Here is an 18,914-nt window from a genome sequence, read left to right on the forward strand (position 1 = left end):
AGTTTTGCCACTTTGTCTCTGACTGGCAAAAATATTCTGTTTGTTCCTTTTGGATGAAGACTTGGTTGCTGCAGTGCCAGGCATGTGTCACCTCCAGACTATACTACTGCAGTTCTCTCTACCTCAGACTAAAAAGGAAACCAATGAAATTACAGCTACAGAGGAAAACAGCCACGTCTCCTAAGCAGGAGAGCCAAAAAGCAGCCTGCTCTGGCTCTGAATGTACTACTTCATCCAGCTGAAGCTTCTAATATGGAGATACAAAGCCCTCAGGGGGACTGCTCTATGTGACTCCATAGATGGTCTTTCTTCAAGAGAGGCTGCAGGCATGAGGAACACCATGCTTCCCAGGGCCCAAGCCAATGCAACAGTAGGCTCTGGATGCTAGACACAACCAAAAGAAAAAGGATAAGATCTCACAAAGCAAGCTCTTGAAATGAAAGTTCTACAATTATGCTTCAGCTAAGTAATTCGCCTTCTTATACCAGCACTTAAAATGCTCTTGAGTGTCTCTAGTGTGATGCCCAATTTGTGAAAGCAGTTCTGCCAACACTGCTCAGAAGGAGATCTGGTTACTTACCAGAAGCTGTTACTTGAAATTTCCCACCTGCCTTCTCTGTTTCTGGGAGTCTTTAACTGGGAGAGAAGTGAGTGGTGTAGAAGTGACTCAGTGTGCCATAGGGCATGACAATTTGGATCCTTTCTGAAGACTATCTGTGGTCCCAAAGGACAATGTTGTTCTCAGTGGCCCTGCACAAGGCTGATGCATATTTCAGACATGGCTCAATACAGGCGAAGGGCTAGTTTCTACTAAGTGAGGTGTTAATAAGTACCTCCCTATTAACTTCTTGCCTCCAGTTTTGTAGTAACTGTTTCTAAATGCTTTTGGAATGACAAATCTCAGTGTGTGGTCCCAAGGGCAGGCAAATATATACATGTATAGGAAATTCTAGAATGAAAAATGAAGTTCTAAGGATATATTAAACAAGTCTTCTCCATGAAGCATGTACTTATATACTTGTGTTAACTAATAAGCCATAAGAATCTAATGGAAGAAAATGAGCTTTTAAGAGATTTATAAACACATGCTAAAGAAGACTAGCACCCACACCCCATAATATAAAACCATACGTACCCTCTACCCGTTTTTTGTGAAGTGGAGGTCGGCCTTTCTTATTCCTCACTGAGGAGGCTTTGCTGCTACTACTTCCGCTGTTCACAGACATCCTGTCATCTTCGCCACCAGTAACCAGTGAATTTCTATAGGAAATTAGTGGGAGCCATACATCTTCCCTCCTTTCCATCATCTGTTCGGTCAGGAACTTCTCCAAGTAGGAGTGACTGTGAAAATAAAAGGCAGTGAATAGAGAAGCTTGTTTCTGTGCTTTTTCTCCTCTGATCAACCTGTACAAGGCCCTCCTGTGTCCATCAACTTTTTTTGTTACCATAAAAGAAAATATTAGATTTTCCATTGAATACCTGCATAAAGAATAACTTGCAAAAATGAACTACTGTTAATTCTTAAAGCAGAATGGCATTACAGCACTCATCCTGCCAATATATCCGTTGATTAGCTTTTAAGCATGCAAGTAGAGGCCACCGACTTCACTGGAACTATGCATATACAGAGGGTTAAGGGCATGCAGATAGCTGAAGTAACAGTACTGCAAAATCCTTGAGGCAGACATCTTAAACACTCGCTAAAATGATGAATGACACAGTTTAGCAAAGCCTGTAAGCAGGGAAATGAGGGTATCACTTACACAGTCTTTTTGTCCTGCCGCAGGAGTTTAGAAGAAAATTCACTAAGGACCTCAAGGAAAGCAAGATTAGGAGGTGGATAGTCTTGTCCTTTCTGATTCTGGTACTTGAAGGCAAATTCTATACCATCCCTGGGGTAAAGACACATGAAATATGTTATTAGGTCTCTGACAAACTGAGAAAAACTTACACCAATTTCACCCGTGGCCTCTTATTGACAGCCACATGGTTCAGCTAGGTTGGACCCTTTTGGTCCGTAACACAGACTGCTGCCATGTGAGCTAATGGTGGAACCGACAGCAGTAGTAGGTTGCAGTAGTTTATGTTGGCAGGCACTAAAAGGGAAAGAAAGCTTTACTAGTAGGTTTCAGGGATATCTTCTGAGAGCAAAGGAATGGTGAGACTCATGGGTCTTTGGCTGCATTTTAGGCTCTGGACAGGTATGTTCTCTAGTGGGTGATGACCCTATCCCATTTCTTTCCTGATTTGACCCCTTCTGCACTGTTTTCTCCAATCTGTCCATGTCATAGTTCTGTTTTTTATTTACCACTGGCTCCTTACCCTAGTCCTATTCTCCTTTTCCAGCAAATCCTAGTCTCATCTCTTCAGATGCCAAATCCTGGTATCTCCTTGCCCAGCCACCCTTAGTTCATGACCGCCTGGCTTCTCATTCAATGTGCTTCTCAACCACCAATCTGGTATCCTGTCAACTTTTCAGACTCCCCAGCCCTATTGGCTCCCAGATGTAGATTTTGCATAGAGCTGCCAAATCACTAGCCCAAATAATCCCAGTGTTCCTCACAACTCATAATCCCAGTTTCCCTCTCCCTGGCTCTAATTCCAGTTTCTGCCCCTAGTCTTGCTAGGCTCTTTTTCCCAGCTTATTCCCTCTCTCCAATGCTGTTAGTTTAGGTTTTTCTTCCAAAACATATAACTCAGGGAACTTCTTACAGCAAGTTGCCTGGGCCCAGCAGTGTGGTTACTGGAGAAGACAGGAGAGTCTCCTTGCTCTCAGTTCAGGCACCTGAATTCAGACTTGGCATGTTTTGTAGCAGTTTGCCTTGCTGTCAAGCTGCTGCCAGTGCGATCGTGACCTGCATGCTGCTGATTCCCCTGCCATCGGCCCATCATTGTGGGCTATGTAATCCAAGTGGGATTATGTACCTTTGGGTGGGAGAAACTTCTGGTTTAAGTGCATATATAAACTTACAGTATTTACCACCACTCACTTGTGTAGCGTGGCCACGGCCTCTCTTGTCTTGATTTGATCCAAGCCAAAGGTGAGGGCAAACCTGCGGGCCAGTTCTTTAATCCCGCTGACATGGGCAGATGTCCTGTCCAAATTGGGACCTTGTTCCTGAACAAGCTCATTAAACAGCTGGAGAAAGAATTGAACTGTTAAAACGTATAAGATAGAAAGCATGTTTTACAGGAGTTTTTCTTTACCCAAAGCTGATTTTACCTGGTGTATGGCCTTGTCCAAAGTCAACTAAAGTCAAAGGGATTTTGGAGGAGACCCTACGTTAAATGCATTTTGGATTAGACCCTATATTAGCAATTCCTGAATTAAGAAACACAGTGGAAAGCTTATACTCTCAGCACAACTTCTAATTCATGCACACTTCTGTATTAAGTGGTTTAAATGAGCAATATAAATGGCAGAGGATCTATATTTCAAGAAATCACCATCAAATGGAAACGTTTTTCATGACATTCTGCAGAAGAAGAATATAAAATCCCAGCTAATAACATCTGCAATAACATAAACATTGACAGAACAGTTAATACAGATGAGGACAGGGCAGTCACAAGGGGTTATCTGAATTACTTGGCAAGTGGCACCAATTCAAACAAAATGTGTTTTAATATAGCAAAATGCAAATGGAACAAGGAAAGCAAGCTGTAGCTACAGAATGCAGGACTGTAATCTGGAAACCTGTGACTCCAAATGACTTATGGCTCAGAGGACAAGCAAGTCAACATGTAATGCTACAGCAAGAAGGGTTAATGTGATCTTTTTAAAGACAGAAGTAATGAATAGGAATATGGAAGTGATTTTACATGTGAAATGGCATTACAGGGACCAACATCAAAATAATGTGTTCAGTTCAGGTGCTTACATTTTCAAAATGATGGTGGAAACCTGGAGGAGAAGGAAGAGCCATAAAAATGATTTGAGGCTGCAAAAAATGTCTTAAAGGGAGCCTTAAGTAGCTTGATCTCTTTATCTTATAAAAAAAAGTGTTGAACAGTGACTTGGTTACAATGTACAAGTACGTTTCAGGGAAAAATTCCAGATGCTAAAGGGCTCTTTAATTTAGTGGAGAAAGGCACAGAAAAAATGAATGGCTCGAAGGTGAAGCTGACAAATAAAAAATGAGGCATGCATTTTTAACGATGAGGATTAATTAAGCACTGGAACAAACTACCAAGAGCACTGGTGGATTTTCCATCTGTTGACGTATTTAAAACAATACTTTTCTATCTTTCTTAAAGATGGGATTTACCTGTATATTTATATTTTTGGGCAACTGGGTGAGTATGATGACCTAAGATATAAGGGGTCACACCAGATGACCTAGGGCATTCCCTTGGAGATGCATGACCCAACTTCCTCACCTTTAAGGGGTGGCAAGAATGAATTAAGAAAAAGAGGCTGCCTCAGTGTGCACTCTGCCTGCACTAGTGGCTTAAGCTGCTTTCCAAGTCCTTGCCTCCCTGTCTGAAGGTAAATAGTTGCCCAGTGTTTCCTGCCCCCATGGCGAGTGAAAATCCTTAGGGGCTATTTGAGTTTTGTGGAAGAGAACCACAGATCACTGACTAGTCCTGGTGAGTGTCTGTGCGTCTTTACACCCCTTTCCCCTCTCCTGACTTGATAACATGAATGACACAAAGAGTGAAATGCCTCACGGTGCAGAAGACAGCATTTGCTATCACACCGCTTCTCTCAGGACAGAGGTAGAAATAATTTTCCTCCCAAACAGACTGGCACAGGGGGGTTAATGTTAAGGGCAGTGAAAAAAATGTTTGAGAGAAATGATAAGATAGATACTGGAAGCAAACTCTATGGCAATCTAATGAGCTGAAGAAAAGATCTTTGCATTCCAGGAGCACTGGAATGGCTTCTAGGAGAAGAGGAGACTCTTGCATGTACATAATTTCCAGATAAGCAAGTGAGCTGTATCAGACATAAGATGCTACATGATGGTAAGTGTGACTTGGGGGATCATAGGACAGGAAGAGAATTTTTGAGACATTGCATCCAGTCCTTTATAAGCAACTATTTGTTCAAAGGGTACAAGAAATCATCCACTCCAACTCCTCTGACACACCACAGCCACAGGCGTTCTATTAAAAGACCCTACAATAGGCCACAAGTAAACAGCAGGGAAGACAAAGGTGCCATCAATGCCTTGTCACTGTGATGATGAGTATCTATTAGGTTAATAGATACTGAGATGACCCTATCAAAAAGACTATTGTTCTGTGCTAGAGGAAGACAAAAACCCTCATTCTTTGCCAATCTGACACTGCAGAAAAATCCCTTCCTGACTCCAAGTCTAGGGATTGGTTTGATCCTGATCATATGAGCAAGCCCTTCCAGTCAGGCACTGAACAGGTTTGTAAGGTCTGGTAGGAGCACCAGCACACTGCACTCAAACTCTCACTTCTAGTTGTAGCCAACATCAGACTCCCATCCCTACACACACCAGAAGTCAAATAAAGAATTCATGGGGGAAAAAATCATCTTGGCTCTTGGAGGGACTGGGAGAAGCCTTGAAGCACAGGATTACCACTGTTTCTTTTCAAATCCATCATGAGAATACTAAATACTTGAATTCACACATCACAAGCATTGATAAGTACTCCCAGAACTCCCCTATTCTATTCTACTATCCTTTCTACAACCGTACTGACTCCTATCTTGAAGTAATTCAGGTTCCTTGCCTCCCTTACTTTGCTTGGAAAACAATTCCAAAACTTCACTTCTCTAATCATTAGAAACTTAATTTTGAAACTGAATTTGCTTGTGACTAACAGAGCCTGGGGCTCCTTTTTCCTTTAAGAAAAAAGTAGCCCAGCCAGGGAGCACTGCAGGCTAGGCAGAGTGCAGCAGCAGCCAGTTGCCAGGGCAACAGGGCAAAGCAGGCAATTAGCAGGCACCTGCAGGCAGCCTGGAAGTGGGCAGAGCCCTGGGAGCATTTAAGCTGGAGGCTTCGGCTGGCAAGCCAGTCTAGCCCTGCCAACTGTAGGGTTTAGAGCTCCTGCCCAGGAGAACTACCCAGGGATGCCAAACTGACTGCTTTCCTGCCTGTAGGGACACCGAGGCCTGGGGCGCTCATAAGGAGGTATGCCAGCACAAGGGGCGAGGGAAGGTTTGCAGAGGGCTGCTTCCCTTTATGTTTATGTTGCAGCCCAGGGGCTCAGTGTTTGTTACAGTTTAAACAGGTGGTTTGGGTTGGGACAGTAAGGGACAGCGTATGGAGATCCCATTAGTGCCTGAGGGGCCTAAGACTGTTTTGAGCCCTCCCAGGGGCAGGGTCAAGGCCTAAATGACTATTGAGCTTGGAGCAGGCATAGTGCAAGGCCACAGAGCGAGGCAGGGGCCAGGTCCTGAAGAGGGGCACAACCAGGCAGGGGCCTGGTACCTGAAAAGGCCAAATGAGAGCTAGTGCCTCAAAGCCAGGCCTGATACAGTGAGCCCAGGCTAGAAGGCCTAGGTAGAGTAAAGGGGAGGAGGCTGAAGTGCCAACAGGAGAACATCATTACTGTAACACCCATGAGGCTTGGGGTGTAGGGGACAACTACAGCCACACGATTAGCCCTTAAGGTTGCAGGTGCCCTGCAGGACACAGTCAACCAGAGAGGCCTGGCGAGGGACCTGGGCACAGCAGAGGCCAGTGGGGTCCAGTTAAACTGGGGGCATGTGAAGGCCCATGGGCAGCCTCCCTATTTATTATATTTCCATCCAGGTGTGGTGGGTGAGAAGGGAAGGCATCCCAGGTGTGGAGCAGAGCGTGGCTGCAGAGACACTAGGGGGCATCACAGCTGTTCCTGGGACTGTGACACGGTACAGTGATGATTTGTCAGGCATTTGATCCTATGCTGATACTTCTTTTTAACTTCGGTATTACTCCTTCCTCTCCGATAATGTATTTATAGAAAATAATCCTATTCCCTTCCAACTTTCAGTCTGATAAGCTAAATGGCCAAGCGCTTTTAATATCATTTTGTAAGTTTAATATCCTCTTATGAGTTCTACCTTCCCTTGATCATCCTAGTAGTGCTCCTTTGTGCCTGTTCTAGTTTAAATTAATCTGTTTTTAATGTAGGCAGAAGGCAGGACAGGGTGACACCTTAGAGACTAACTGATTAAGAGTGGCATAAACTTTCATCAGCAACAGCCTACGTCATCAGATGCTTGGACGCGCAGAAAGCATGGGTTATAAACAGAAGAGAATTTAAATGCAAACGGGGAAGAGGGCACTGCTGAGAGATGAAGGCGAGTTGAAGAGATCAATAGGGATGAAAAGTCAATTAACCCATTGAAAGAAATAGGGATTGTAAAAGCTAGTCCAGGAATGGGATAAGAACCCACATCATACCACATATATCCACATAACAACAAAACACAATCTAGATCATGGATTATTTTTTGCTCCATAGTTTCATGTTAAAGCTAGTTTTTAAAGTTTTGTTGTTTAACAACAACTACTCTGAGGTCAGTGATGAAACATCCAGGGTCATTTAAAGTGTTCTCCCATGGGCTTGTGTGTATTTCTGGAATTGACCTCAGATCAATGCTCATTCATTCTGACATGCAGGAATTGCCCCACCTGTCTAATGTAGACAGCAGAGGGGCACTGTAAGCAGGTGTTGGTGCATATCAGGGCTTCCAACTGGTGGCTTGCAGGGGCTGATTTGCAGCCCCTGGGTTCCTGCATGGGCACTGCTTCCTCCACCGGTCTGGAGGCTACTGCTGCCAGTAATCAGCCAGTACATCCACATCCTACTTGTTGTTTCCTCCAATCTATTAGCTCAGTCTTATGGCAAGAGTTCTTGGTATTAATCCCTCTTGTACATCCCATAGTTTAATTCATACTATGTCTACTGCGCCACTCCACAAGGTAATTCTGCCTATGTAATAAATAATCCAATCCTCCTCTGTATTGGCAAGACCTGCCTTGTTTATCTTGCCCACAAGTTTTCTGAGTGCACATCCAGAACCAGCACCATCGCTAAGGGAAAATTTAAACAGGATGGGATTCTAAACAGGATGAGACAGGGTTGAAAAACAGGATTTTTTTCACATATGAAATGTTTAGCTCCAATCTATACAGCTTGTTTACATCTAATAATATGCCAGATGTTTTAAATGTCTAGGAGAGATTACCGGAATTTACTCAGCATTGCCTAGGTATTTCCTTTAACAATTGACACAAATGTTTAAAAAAACAAAACAAAGTGATTTAGAATTTGGTGATAAAGAAGCAGGCATAAAACACATACAAATGATACACTAAATGAGAAATGCAGTAAATACAGCACATGATGCTATAGGAGGAGAATTTCTGAACAAATCAAAGCCGAGTTTGAAACCAAAGGATACTGTAATTGGCTGCAATCTTAAGTAGCATTTTATATGTTGGATCATAAAATCTTTGCAGAGCTCAATATAGATATTGTTATTACATCACAGAGAACACAACTTACAATTTCATGAACATACTGCAGATAATATAGAGGAAGTAAAACATTCTTATTTGCTTTTTGTCAGCAGGGGGGATCTGCTTGGAAATAATAAAAATAACAAGAGAGGTTGGCTCTTGTGGCTGGGAGCTACTTGAACTCAGCTTACTAAAATGTATGTTCTTGTGGGAGAACTGTACAGAAATATCAGATTTTCCAAAAGCAAACTTGGTTAAAAGTAAGTAAGAACATCCATGGTTTGATTTTACTCCCCCTGACTTCTCTGCGGGTTGGAGTAGACATTTTGCAATAATGTGAAAGGAAGTCAAGAAAATAAGTCTTGAAAATATTAAGAATGAATATCATGGCACAGTATAAAAGAGTGCATTTGAAAAAGAATACAGCATATGCCAAAACCAGAAGGTTCAACAGGAGGTGCAAAAGTCAGGCTTCCAAGTGTTTAATGCCAGAATCGATTATTACGATCATGTAGTCTGACCTCCTCTAATTACAGCATCAAGTCGTATAATATATGGCTGGGCTATCTTTAGAAAGATACAAAATACTAATTTAATGATATTAGTGATGGAGATTCCACCACATTCCTTGATCAATTCTTCCAGTTTTTAATTAACTTGATAAAAATGTTTTCACTTCCAGTCTTAATTGGTCTAAATTCAACTTCATGCCACTGGATCATGCTTTTGCTTAGTAAAGAGTACAATGCAACTGTTACACTTGCATGATTCTCTAGCAATACAAGTATAGCAAAACTGCTCCAATTTTAACCCTTCTTTATTTGGGGTTAAAAGGTAGGGCAATTTAGCTAACAAGCATTACTATGGAAACATGCAGATGTAATGGTTAGCTAGCTCCCCCTCTTCTTTTACATTAGCTAAAAAGTACCTTTGTCCATATTCTTAGGAGTCATGATACATAACCAATTGGGCATGAGCTCCCAGAGCAAGGAGACAGCTAAAAGGCAAAACCCAATGCTAGAATGCATCCCTATGGTAATATCAAGGAGTAGGGAGGTGGTATTACCTCTCTTTACAACACTGAAGAGAACATAACCAGAATACTATCCAGTTCTGGCTCCCAAACTTAAAAAAGATACTAACTTAGTAATAAGAAACTCTACTAAGATTAGAAAGGATTTACAGAAGAGCCAGTAAAGTGACTTAAAAGCTGCAAACATGTTTTGCAATAGTGTAAGGGCAAAACTGTGATAAGCAGAAACTTAAAGTTCACTGCTAAGTAAATATTTAGGAAAACCATGGAGCAGATGCAGCAGATGTGAAAAGGGGAAAGACCATCCAAAATTCTCTAGCTTAAAATGAGTTACTAGTTGGACACAGCCTAATAATTACTGTTCATACTTTTCCTTTAAAAAAAGGACTGGACTTTTATTGGGAGTAGAGGGTACTGGAGAAAGCCTTGTGCAGAAGTTTTTGGAATGAGAATATAATCATCACACAAATTCCTTACCTGTTGCAAACTGAGAATTAGTGTCTTTGCACACTGGATTTTATCGATTTGCCTTGTTTTACTCAGTGTTTCCTTAATGATATCTCCATAGTCATTGTAGTACTAAGAGAAAAGAGAAGAAAACCACACTTTTAAAGATAGAATTCCATTTCCTTTGCATAACTAATGATTTTCCTAATAGAAATGTTCATTTGTAATTCTTATTTTTGAGAAGGCAGTAGTTCAAACAAGCCGTATCTGCAAACCATACTTGCTCCACATGCCAGGTGTCAAAGTCCCAGTACCTAAAGGGAGATAGGTTAGTAGCTGGATTCAGTAATTAAATCTACAACTGCCTTTAACTGTCACTAGCTTTTAAAACAAACAGAATGAAATGGCATACCCAAATTATTTCTTCTTATGAAGATAAGGTAGTTTTTGGTGAAGGTGACTAGTGAGTATATTTCCTGTAATGTTTTCAATTTAGCAATGTTCTTTTCTGAAAGACCCCACCCTTTTCTTAGAAAACTAAAAATACCATTGATCCCATTAAAACTTGATGCTACTAACAGTTCAAAATTGATTACAGACATGGATAAATGAAACAGTAGTATCTATAAAACAGTAGAGATTATTTTCTATTGTAAATAATGGAAGGAACAGATGACAAGAGCCCTTTAGCTATAGATAAGTGCCAACAAATAGTTGATGGGAGATCTGCACTATTCTTCTCTGATTATTACCAATCATTTATTTACAGTACCATCCATTGTATGTGGCAGGTGCTTTCCAAACACTCAGACTATGGACAGGTGCACAAATTAGAGAGAATTTGAAGGGAAGCGGTCTTACTGTGCATAGCAATTTTTACTGATGGGTACATGACCTTGGTTAAACTTTCACTTACTGTGGAGTAAGAATAAGCCCAGGAAGTTCCTGAAGAGCAGCAGATGGGCAGTAAATCCTCATTCCCTGTTAGTTTAACATAATTTGTTCATTTGTCCCCGAGTAGGGAAGCTCTTAACCCAAGGAAGAACTACCCACAAACTGAGAATTGACAGTAGGAGGAAAACTAGACAAAATATATACAGTTTAAATGAATCATCTTGATTCACTAAAAACAGAATCATGGGAATTGGTCTTTACCAGGGACCTATACGTGGACAGCCCAGAGGCCTTGTGGATTAGCTTTGGGATGTCTTATTATGCACAGAAGGGCCAGGTGGAAAAAGGAACAGAGGTGGCTACATAAAAACCTGACGGTCAGGTAGACAGGCCTGGGAACGTTGGCAGTCAATGGACTCAATATAACACTTGAAAAGGGATGATATAGAAGGAGGGGCAGATTCTACCAGAGCTTTATCTAGGTGGTACCTACAAATTGTATTTAATGCAACGGAAAATGGGAAACCAAGGTTGTCGGAGAAGCTTTCAGATAGTGGGGAACATGATCAGATAGGCCCAGTAATATATCATATTGGCATATGGTAGGGACAATGTTTCACCAGGGATTAGAGAGCCAGAGCCAGCAAATTGTTGAGCAGCCAGTGAAGATCAGTGTAAAGGATCACCAAAGAATCATGTAACTATTTCAAAACACATTCCACTTATAATGAAGGGTAAGTCCAGACCAGCCTACAAAACCAATCATCTGACCATAATAAGTCAGTACCTGCTCTATTCACATCATCATCCCTTTTTCTTGCTTCTAGAATTTGCACAAAAGAGCAAAACAAACACAAGCACAGTAAGCCATCATGTGTTCTGGGCTTCACAGAGTGACTTGATTTTTTTTTCTTTTCTTTTCTTTTCTTTCTGTGTACTAGAGTGCAAACAATTCAGGGCAGGAGCTGCCTTCACACTGTGGTGCGTTCAGTGCTGATCATATTGTAAAGTTAAAAATGGTGATAAGAGCATCATGCAATTGAGGGATGATGAAGGGTAATTTTATAGCAACTTCTGCAGAGACAGAGACCTACACTTCAGAGTTAGATGTAACAGCTCTTCCCTAGTGCAGGTCCCAAACAGGGTTTCAAAGGGACAACCTCTTTCTTAAACCTAAGCATACGTGCATAATGCAGGCTACTGCAGGGCCAATGCTTTCCACTGCTTGCAATATACTATTTTTCTTATTAAAGGTCAGCACGCTCAAGCCCAGAGACTGATGCATCTCAGCACTGGGGGTAGTTGAAAGGGGAAAACTGTAGTAATAAATTAAAATCAGATCAGAAAAAGTGCTCATGAAGGTGCAACAAGAAACTTCTGGTCTAGTGGACAGAAGAGGAGGATGACCTAATGTTTCAAGTCTTTTCCAGCCACAATTTCTTTGCTCATTCAGGAGGAGTATAAAAAACCCACAGAACCATACCTTCATATAGTGCTTGAAGATATCTGCTGCTGCATGCATGTCCACAATATCATATATAATAAGTTTGCTAAATGCTGCCAGGAGGTTCCTTCTCTTATGCAAAGCCTCTATTTTGTTAGCTTCATCTTCTTCATCTCCCTCTAAATACAGTAAACAAAATGGTTAACAAATATCTATGGTTTTCTAAAGCAACATAAAACATGATCATGTTTGTTTAATAACTTATATTATTTAAAAATGAAAAACTCTCAAGGGTAGTTTTAGGCAACACTAAAGTTGAAGAGTAAGACTCTAAAGCCCTGTCTATATGGAGACACCCAGGGAAATTAAAAAGAATCAAGTTACAACGTCCTTTGGCCATTTTAGGACAGGAACATCCATATGGGCCTTTAAAGAGTTAACTTTAGAAAGAGGAGTGCAGCTACAAGAGTGGTTGCTATAAGCTGCAGGGGATATACTAGGTTTTGCTTCTCAAGGACATGTGCACTGAATGCTAATTGGTGGCCAGCAGAGAAAGGGAAGACTTCCTGGACAGTAGTAAAGAATTCTTGCTACAGATACAGCAAGGAGAAAAAGTGAGGCTGAAAAATAAGTAAGAGAATTGGCAGTTTTTGACAACCAGGAAGAAGTGAACTGTAAGACACTGAACTCACAGAGATGAGCAACCAACTTCCAGGTTCTTCTCAGAGCTACTACAGAGAGTATCTCAGCTGGAACATGCAACACTAACACTGACTGGAAGTTAGGAAACCTATAACCTAAAAATGGAAGGTCCATGCCCAAGAAAAGGAGAAGGATGGGGGTCACAGACTCCTTCATAGCGGGGAGGGAGAAACCAATCTGTTGGTCTGACTCTGGGTGATGGTGCCCATCTGGAGCTTGAATTCAGAACATGGTAGACAGGTTGCTGAGACTCGTCATCAGACTCATTTAATTACGGCCAAAAAAATGGGCAGCTTGCTTCCGAGGCTGCCAGATGGGAACCTGAACAGATGAAAGAAGATAGCAAACATCTAAGCAGAGGGATAATTAGGTGTTAGAGTTAGGGGCACTAATACCACTCTCATCGACCCTCTTTGTGAAGATCAAGGCACAGACATCAATGTGCACCCTGAACCCAAATGCATAGTTATGAAGATGACTACTAAAAGAGGGGCTTGGGCATCTTTGACAATGGAAAGATATTCTATGATAGAAGACTGCTGGGCATGAGTGGGCTCCATGAGATGAAGTTTATGAACAGCACCTCTAGATAGTGACCAGCAAACCTGGCGAGGAGGTCTTTAATGTAGGTTTCATGAGGGATGGTGACAAAAATGGACAGGATACATCAAAAAGTAAGAATGAAGGATGGGGAACTGGATGAATTCTGGAGAAGGGGGTAGAAATTCCAATAAGGCTAAAGACAATGCGGAGCAAAAAATATAGGTTACCTACATCGTTTATTTTCAATGCTTACATACCAATTTGAGGAGTGTGGGGGAGCAAGAAAGATGAACTGCAAATCACAGTGTGGAAGGGAAGCTATGCCCTAACTGGCATTACAGAGCTGTGGGAAGGCCCCATTCCTTCTGTTTTATTGCCCACAGGGTCATTCCATTTTGCTATAGTGGAGAAACAGAATTTAAATGATGTATAACTCCTATAAACTGCAGTTATGCAGCTGCAGATGTGCCATATAGACACAAAGTGAAACAGAATTTAGCCCAAAATGTCCAGCAAGTTCCTAATGCACAAGAACAACTTTCTGGTCCAGAAAGTTGAAGAATCAACCAGGGAATTATTTTTGAATGGGTTCTAATCAATAGGGAAGAACTGGTTAAAAAACAGTGATTGCAGAATGGGTAGAGATGGTCATGAACTGAGGAAGTTCATAATTCTAAAAACAGCAAGGCAGATGAACAGCAAAATACACAAGAATGTCAAATCAGTAGGTTTTAAGGTTCCATTTCTTAAGAAATATTTGTTTGTTACAGACAAACCATGTCAAGCCAAACTAGTTTCTTTCTTTGACAGGATAACTGAAGACAAAGGGAATACAGCAGTTATGTATCTTGACATCAGTAGGACTTTTGACATGGTGCATATCACATAGATTCATAGACATTAGGGCTGGAAGGGACCTTGGAAGATCATCGAGTCCAGCCCCCTGCCCCATGGGCAGGAAGTCAGCAGGGATCCCAGGATCCCAGCAAGATAAACATCCAAAAGTCTCTTCAAGGCGTTGTATGCTGGAGAAACATGGACTAGAAAAAATTACCATACAATGAATACAGAGTTGCTTGAAAGATGACAGGCAATGAGTTGTAACTAATGGATCAATATGAAACTGGGAGAAAATATTGAACTGGGTCCCTCAGGGATTAGTTCTGGTCTAGTGCTGTTCAACATCTTTATTAAAGACTTAAAGGTGGAGATGTTCACATTTTCAGATGACACTAATGACAACAAACACTAAAGGACAGAATTAAAATCTCATCAGTCTCAGCAAACTGGAGAATGGCACCATGAAATTAAAAATGAAACTCAACAAGTACAAATACCATATATACTGGCATAATGTGCACATTCTAAAATTGGGATGCATGTCTGAATTGGGGAAACTGATATTCTGCCCAAAGTAGAAGCATCCTACTTTGATGCCTGCTCTTCAGTGCATAGCAGTTGGCTTTTATTATTCAGGCAGCTCATGGAGTCGGTTGACTTTATGGCTCACTGTTCTTCACTCCCGAGGTATTAATAATCCTCTCTCCTCTTTCAACAGTCTCAATATTCCACTAATCAAGCTAACCTTTCTTTAGGCAGTTTTGCTGTCTGCCAGCTGCTCCTGGTCTCTCTTCTATTTCACAGCCCTGAGGACTCTTGTTTTTTTCAAAACCACAGAGCCAACCATGGAGACTAGCCTTCAGTAACAGCCAGGGTTTCAGCTTTTAGTTAAGCAGGAAAGAGAGGGCAGGTCAGCTGACAATTAGACTGCCCCTGCTCCATGCAGCCCCAACTCTGGAAAAAATGGTTTTTTTTGTTCTGTTTTTCAAAAACAAAGTGCATAGTTTTTCTGTGGCATGTTGTAGGCAAGAAAATATAGTATAAGGAACTTCACATAGGCAAGAAAAAGCAAATACTTTAGTATAAAGTGGAAAATAGGAAGGAATCAAGGGCTGGGAAGGAATCAAGGGCTACAAGTAAATCACAAACATTTACTTTAAATGTTTGTTTATGTTTATCTATGTTTAAACACATAGATGTCCCTTGAGGTCCCTTCTAGCCATATGATTTACAGAATTAATTCATTTGCCTTAATTTTCCTGAGATTCCCATTCTAGACAAGACCTAAGTGAGCTTTTGGTTTAACTATCTTGATTAAATAATAGCCTGTAGGTGGTGCTTTAATATGGTTGGACTTATTTTATCTTTTTACATAAGTATGAGAAATATTGTCCTACTGTAGAATTGTTCTGCACCATAAAGAACAATGTGCTTCAAATTTTAGCTGTGACATCCCTAGCGCTCCAAACAACAATAAAGAATAGAAGATATTACATGGCTCTGAGAAACACTGACATAAACAGCAATGTAAGTGCTTATACTACAAATGAAAAAAAAAAAATTACTAAAATGGGAAAATAGCAGAATGTGAGATAATGAAACTGGATTCCACAACTTCAGCATAAAAGCAAAGTTATATACAGATTTTGATAACAGTATTCACTTTTAGATACGCTGGCAGCATTCTCATAGAAATAATTCCATTGCATTTAAATAACATAGATGGTATATAAATGGTGGGGTGATCACTTATTGTATACAGCTCCTACTTTTTGCCTATGTTGCCTCTATGGATTCACAATGTGCAAAGTCACGTAGCCATGAAACATTCTGAAAGCAACTGTGAAGGCGGGGAGATGCACAAATCCCTCTATCCCTAGCTGTTCTGGGCAACTATTCCCTGAGTTCTCTACTTCCAGTGCTAGTTGCAGGTTAGCTCTGAAAAAGAGAGGTCATGAAGGATCAGCATACTGTAGCCTGGAGTTGTGTTACAGAAGTTAACCCCTCGTCTTTGTTGATGGTGCCTTCAGAGTCCCGCTCTAGGAAGCTCCCTCAGAACTTCTATGACCCAGACAGTGGTGGAAGTATGAAACTGATACTTGTGGGACTCAGGAAATGGAGGTGCATACAGAAACCCTATGGATTCTGACAGACAATTTCAGAGACTTGCTGCAGGACTGCCCTTTCTCATACCAGAATGAGGCCCTAAGGAGCTGTCTAATGCAGGGACTGGCAACCTATGGCCCACAGACCGGTTCTAGTCTGCAGAGTTATTTGATCTGCCCTGTGGCTTTGGCAGTGGGGGCAGCAGAAACTTGCCCGTGCCACTGGAGAGAAGAGCACGAGCTGCAGGCAATCTTCCAATGTTACTATGTGGAGAAGCGGCAGCAGTAGCTGGATCCTAGCTCCCACATTTTCCCCTGTCTGATTCAAACTGGGTTGCTGTGGTCTGCAGCCTGAAAAGGTTGCCTACCATTGGTCTAATAGGAACATTAACTAGCTTATGACAGGACTGGATGAGAAATCTAAGCTATTTAAGGGAAACTTTGCCATGAAATAGATTTTATATTTTTCCAAAGCCCCACAGAGTCTGTTTATTTGTTGAGGACCAAATGCAGATTGTTTTAACAGGCACCTCCATTCAAATGCTGCAAATCAACCCCAGCACTACTGTACCTGAATGCCATGAGATGAGTGCCATGAAATATTAGCATGTTGGGTGTTCAAACACCCACACATGGTTTGCAAGACAAACCTAAACATTTTGAATAGGAATCCATAGCATCAAAACCATTCTGACCTGTTATGGTTTTTCTAAATTTTCAGCAACAGAAAAAATATTCTGTTTTTCTGTACTCAAAAAAGGAGTGAAAGCTAAAAGACAGCACTTTCCAAGGGGTGCCTTGAGACTAATGTGGGGTGCAGTTTGAGCCTAACAAGACTGCAAACCACTGGTTTAAGTATTAGGCAACTTGCATCAGGGAAGAGATTTGATCTGACAAGCCCAGTAGCTTCACATTTCAATCTCATCAATGTGCAAACTTCCGGGTGCGTGGGGAAAGTTGCTTAAGAGAGATTAAGGTTTGAGTGTCTATGTTGGTGGTTCTCACACTTTTTAGACTCAAGGCAACCCTCGATAACTTTTCTGAATTTAGCGGCATCCCATTTCAAAAATTTATTTCACTCATTTTTTTTTACTACAAAAAAAATAAGAGCTACTCTTCCAATGGGCCTGTAATTGCATGAACCACTCCTTATCTCCCCACCCCATTTTAAAGAGGAGACCTAAATTTGCTTTTCTCCAATCCCCTCCTGACTAGACAGATTTATTATAAAGCCTTTAGTCTCCTACAGTCCCATCTTGACTTGACAGATTTATTACAGAGCCTTGCTACTGAACCTACAACTTCATGCACCAGATCTTTCAGGATTCTGGGATGAATAATATCTGGTTCCCCAATATTAGCAGAGAAAGCTATTTAAGGGTTTCTTGTATCTCAGATGTGATAATTCCATAATCTCCATAAAGCCACCTTGCCTTTTGCAAGGTTCAATATCATTGTTCTTAAAAATCAAAGTGTTTATTTAATTTTTGGCCTAAACATAGGTAATTGTTAATCGCTATGCCATTTTCATGGTTTAATAACTCTTTCTTTCCTTGTTCTCTTTTAATTCTATATGGCTAAAGAACCATTTACTATTTGATTTCCTTTCCAAAGTACAAGTCGCTTTGACTTAGAGCAGGAATAAAGTGAGAATGGCCAATCTCACCTCTGAGATGCAATTGTTCTTGTATGCTCGCTACTTTTTCCTAATACTCATTAAAAAGGTGGCTTACTGCTCTTCTGTCGTTGAGCCAGCATTTGCTCATGCAGGTTTCCCTTGCTTTATGCTGTACATGCGTTCCTGGAAAACGGTGCCGAACTCGAATTCACAAAAAGGGAACCCACTTCGCATGTATCCCTATTTGTTATATTGTAAAGACCTCGACTGTACTGACACCCAGACCCACTTCTACCACTTTTACAAGACAATTTTGGTACTCACCAACAGCAGACAGTATACACAAGCACAGGGCATTATCCTAATGGGGATGGCAACTACAGAAACACGTGTCAAAGACAACGAGTGAGGAGCACAGATTCACACAGGAGACTATATATTTTGGTGTGCATCACTCCCACAGTGCACTGCACAGAGTAGCTGATTGCAGGTTTCCACCACGCCAATTGCATAAGAGCAAATTTACCTTGCATATAACGAATTTTTGGTATTAAAAGGGTCATCGCATAAAAGTGAATTCGCGTATACAGAATCTGTCATGACCCAAAAGGCATGATTGTGTGTGTGTGTGCTTCGGCACCAGAATTATCCCCGTCAAGTTGCAGAGCATTGCACGGGAGTGTTTCCTGTTGCAGAGGAAACCCCGGTGCAGGGACGAGTTTCCCTCCTTTTCTGCAGCTTCTTTTGCAAAGTGCATTGCTCATGTTGCAAGAGGAATGCACAGTGCAAAAGAGTTCCCGCCACCGGTATGCAGATTCGTTCCCCGTGATTGGCTAGTGCTAAATTATTCACACGTGGC

General features: G+C 41.3%; 1 protein-coding gene across 9 annotated transcripts in view; it reads right to left on the reverse strand.

The window, feature by feature from the left end:
• STAG1 (stromal antigen 1) overlaps positions 1 to 18,914 on the reverse strand; it is a 251,543-nt gene that overhangs the window by 9,953 nt on the left and 222,676 nt on the right. For all 9 annotated transcript variants that reach the window (XR_003096470.1, XM_025216836.1, XM_025216838.1 and 6 more), the window contains 5 exons: positions 12,287 to 12,426; positions 9,940 to 10,041; positions 2,991 to 3,139; positions 1,764 to 1,892; positions 1,136 to 1,341 (listed from right to left, as the gene is read on the reverse strand). Coding sequence is in view for 8 of the 9 variants with exons in the window: in XM_025216836.1 (XP_025072621.1) it covers positions 1,136 to 1,341; positions 1,764 to 1,892; positions 2,991 to 3,139; positions 9,940 to 10,041; positions 12,287 to 12,426 (726 nt within the window). In the remaining variant the exon portion in view is untranslated. The remainder of the gene's footprint in view (positions 1 to 1,135; positions 1,342 to 1,763; positions 1,893 to 2,990; positions 3,140 to 9,939; positions 10,042 to 12,286; positions 12,427 to 18,914) is intronic.

Source organism: Alligator sinensis, unplaced genomic scaffold (genome assembly GCF_000455745.1).
Source record: "Alligator sinensis unplaced genomic scaffold, ASM45574v1 scaffold1264_1, whole genome shotgun sequence".
Taxonomy (NCBI): domain Eukaryota; kingdom Metazoa; phylum Chordata; order Crocodylia; family Alligatoridae; genus Alligator; species Alligator sinensis.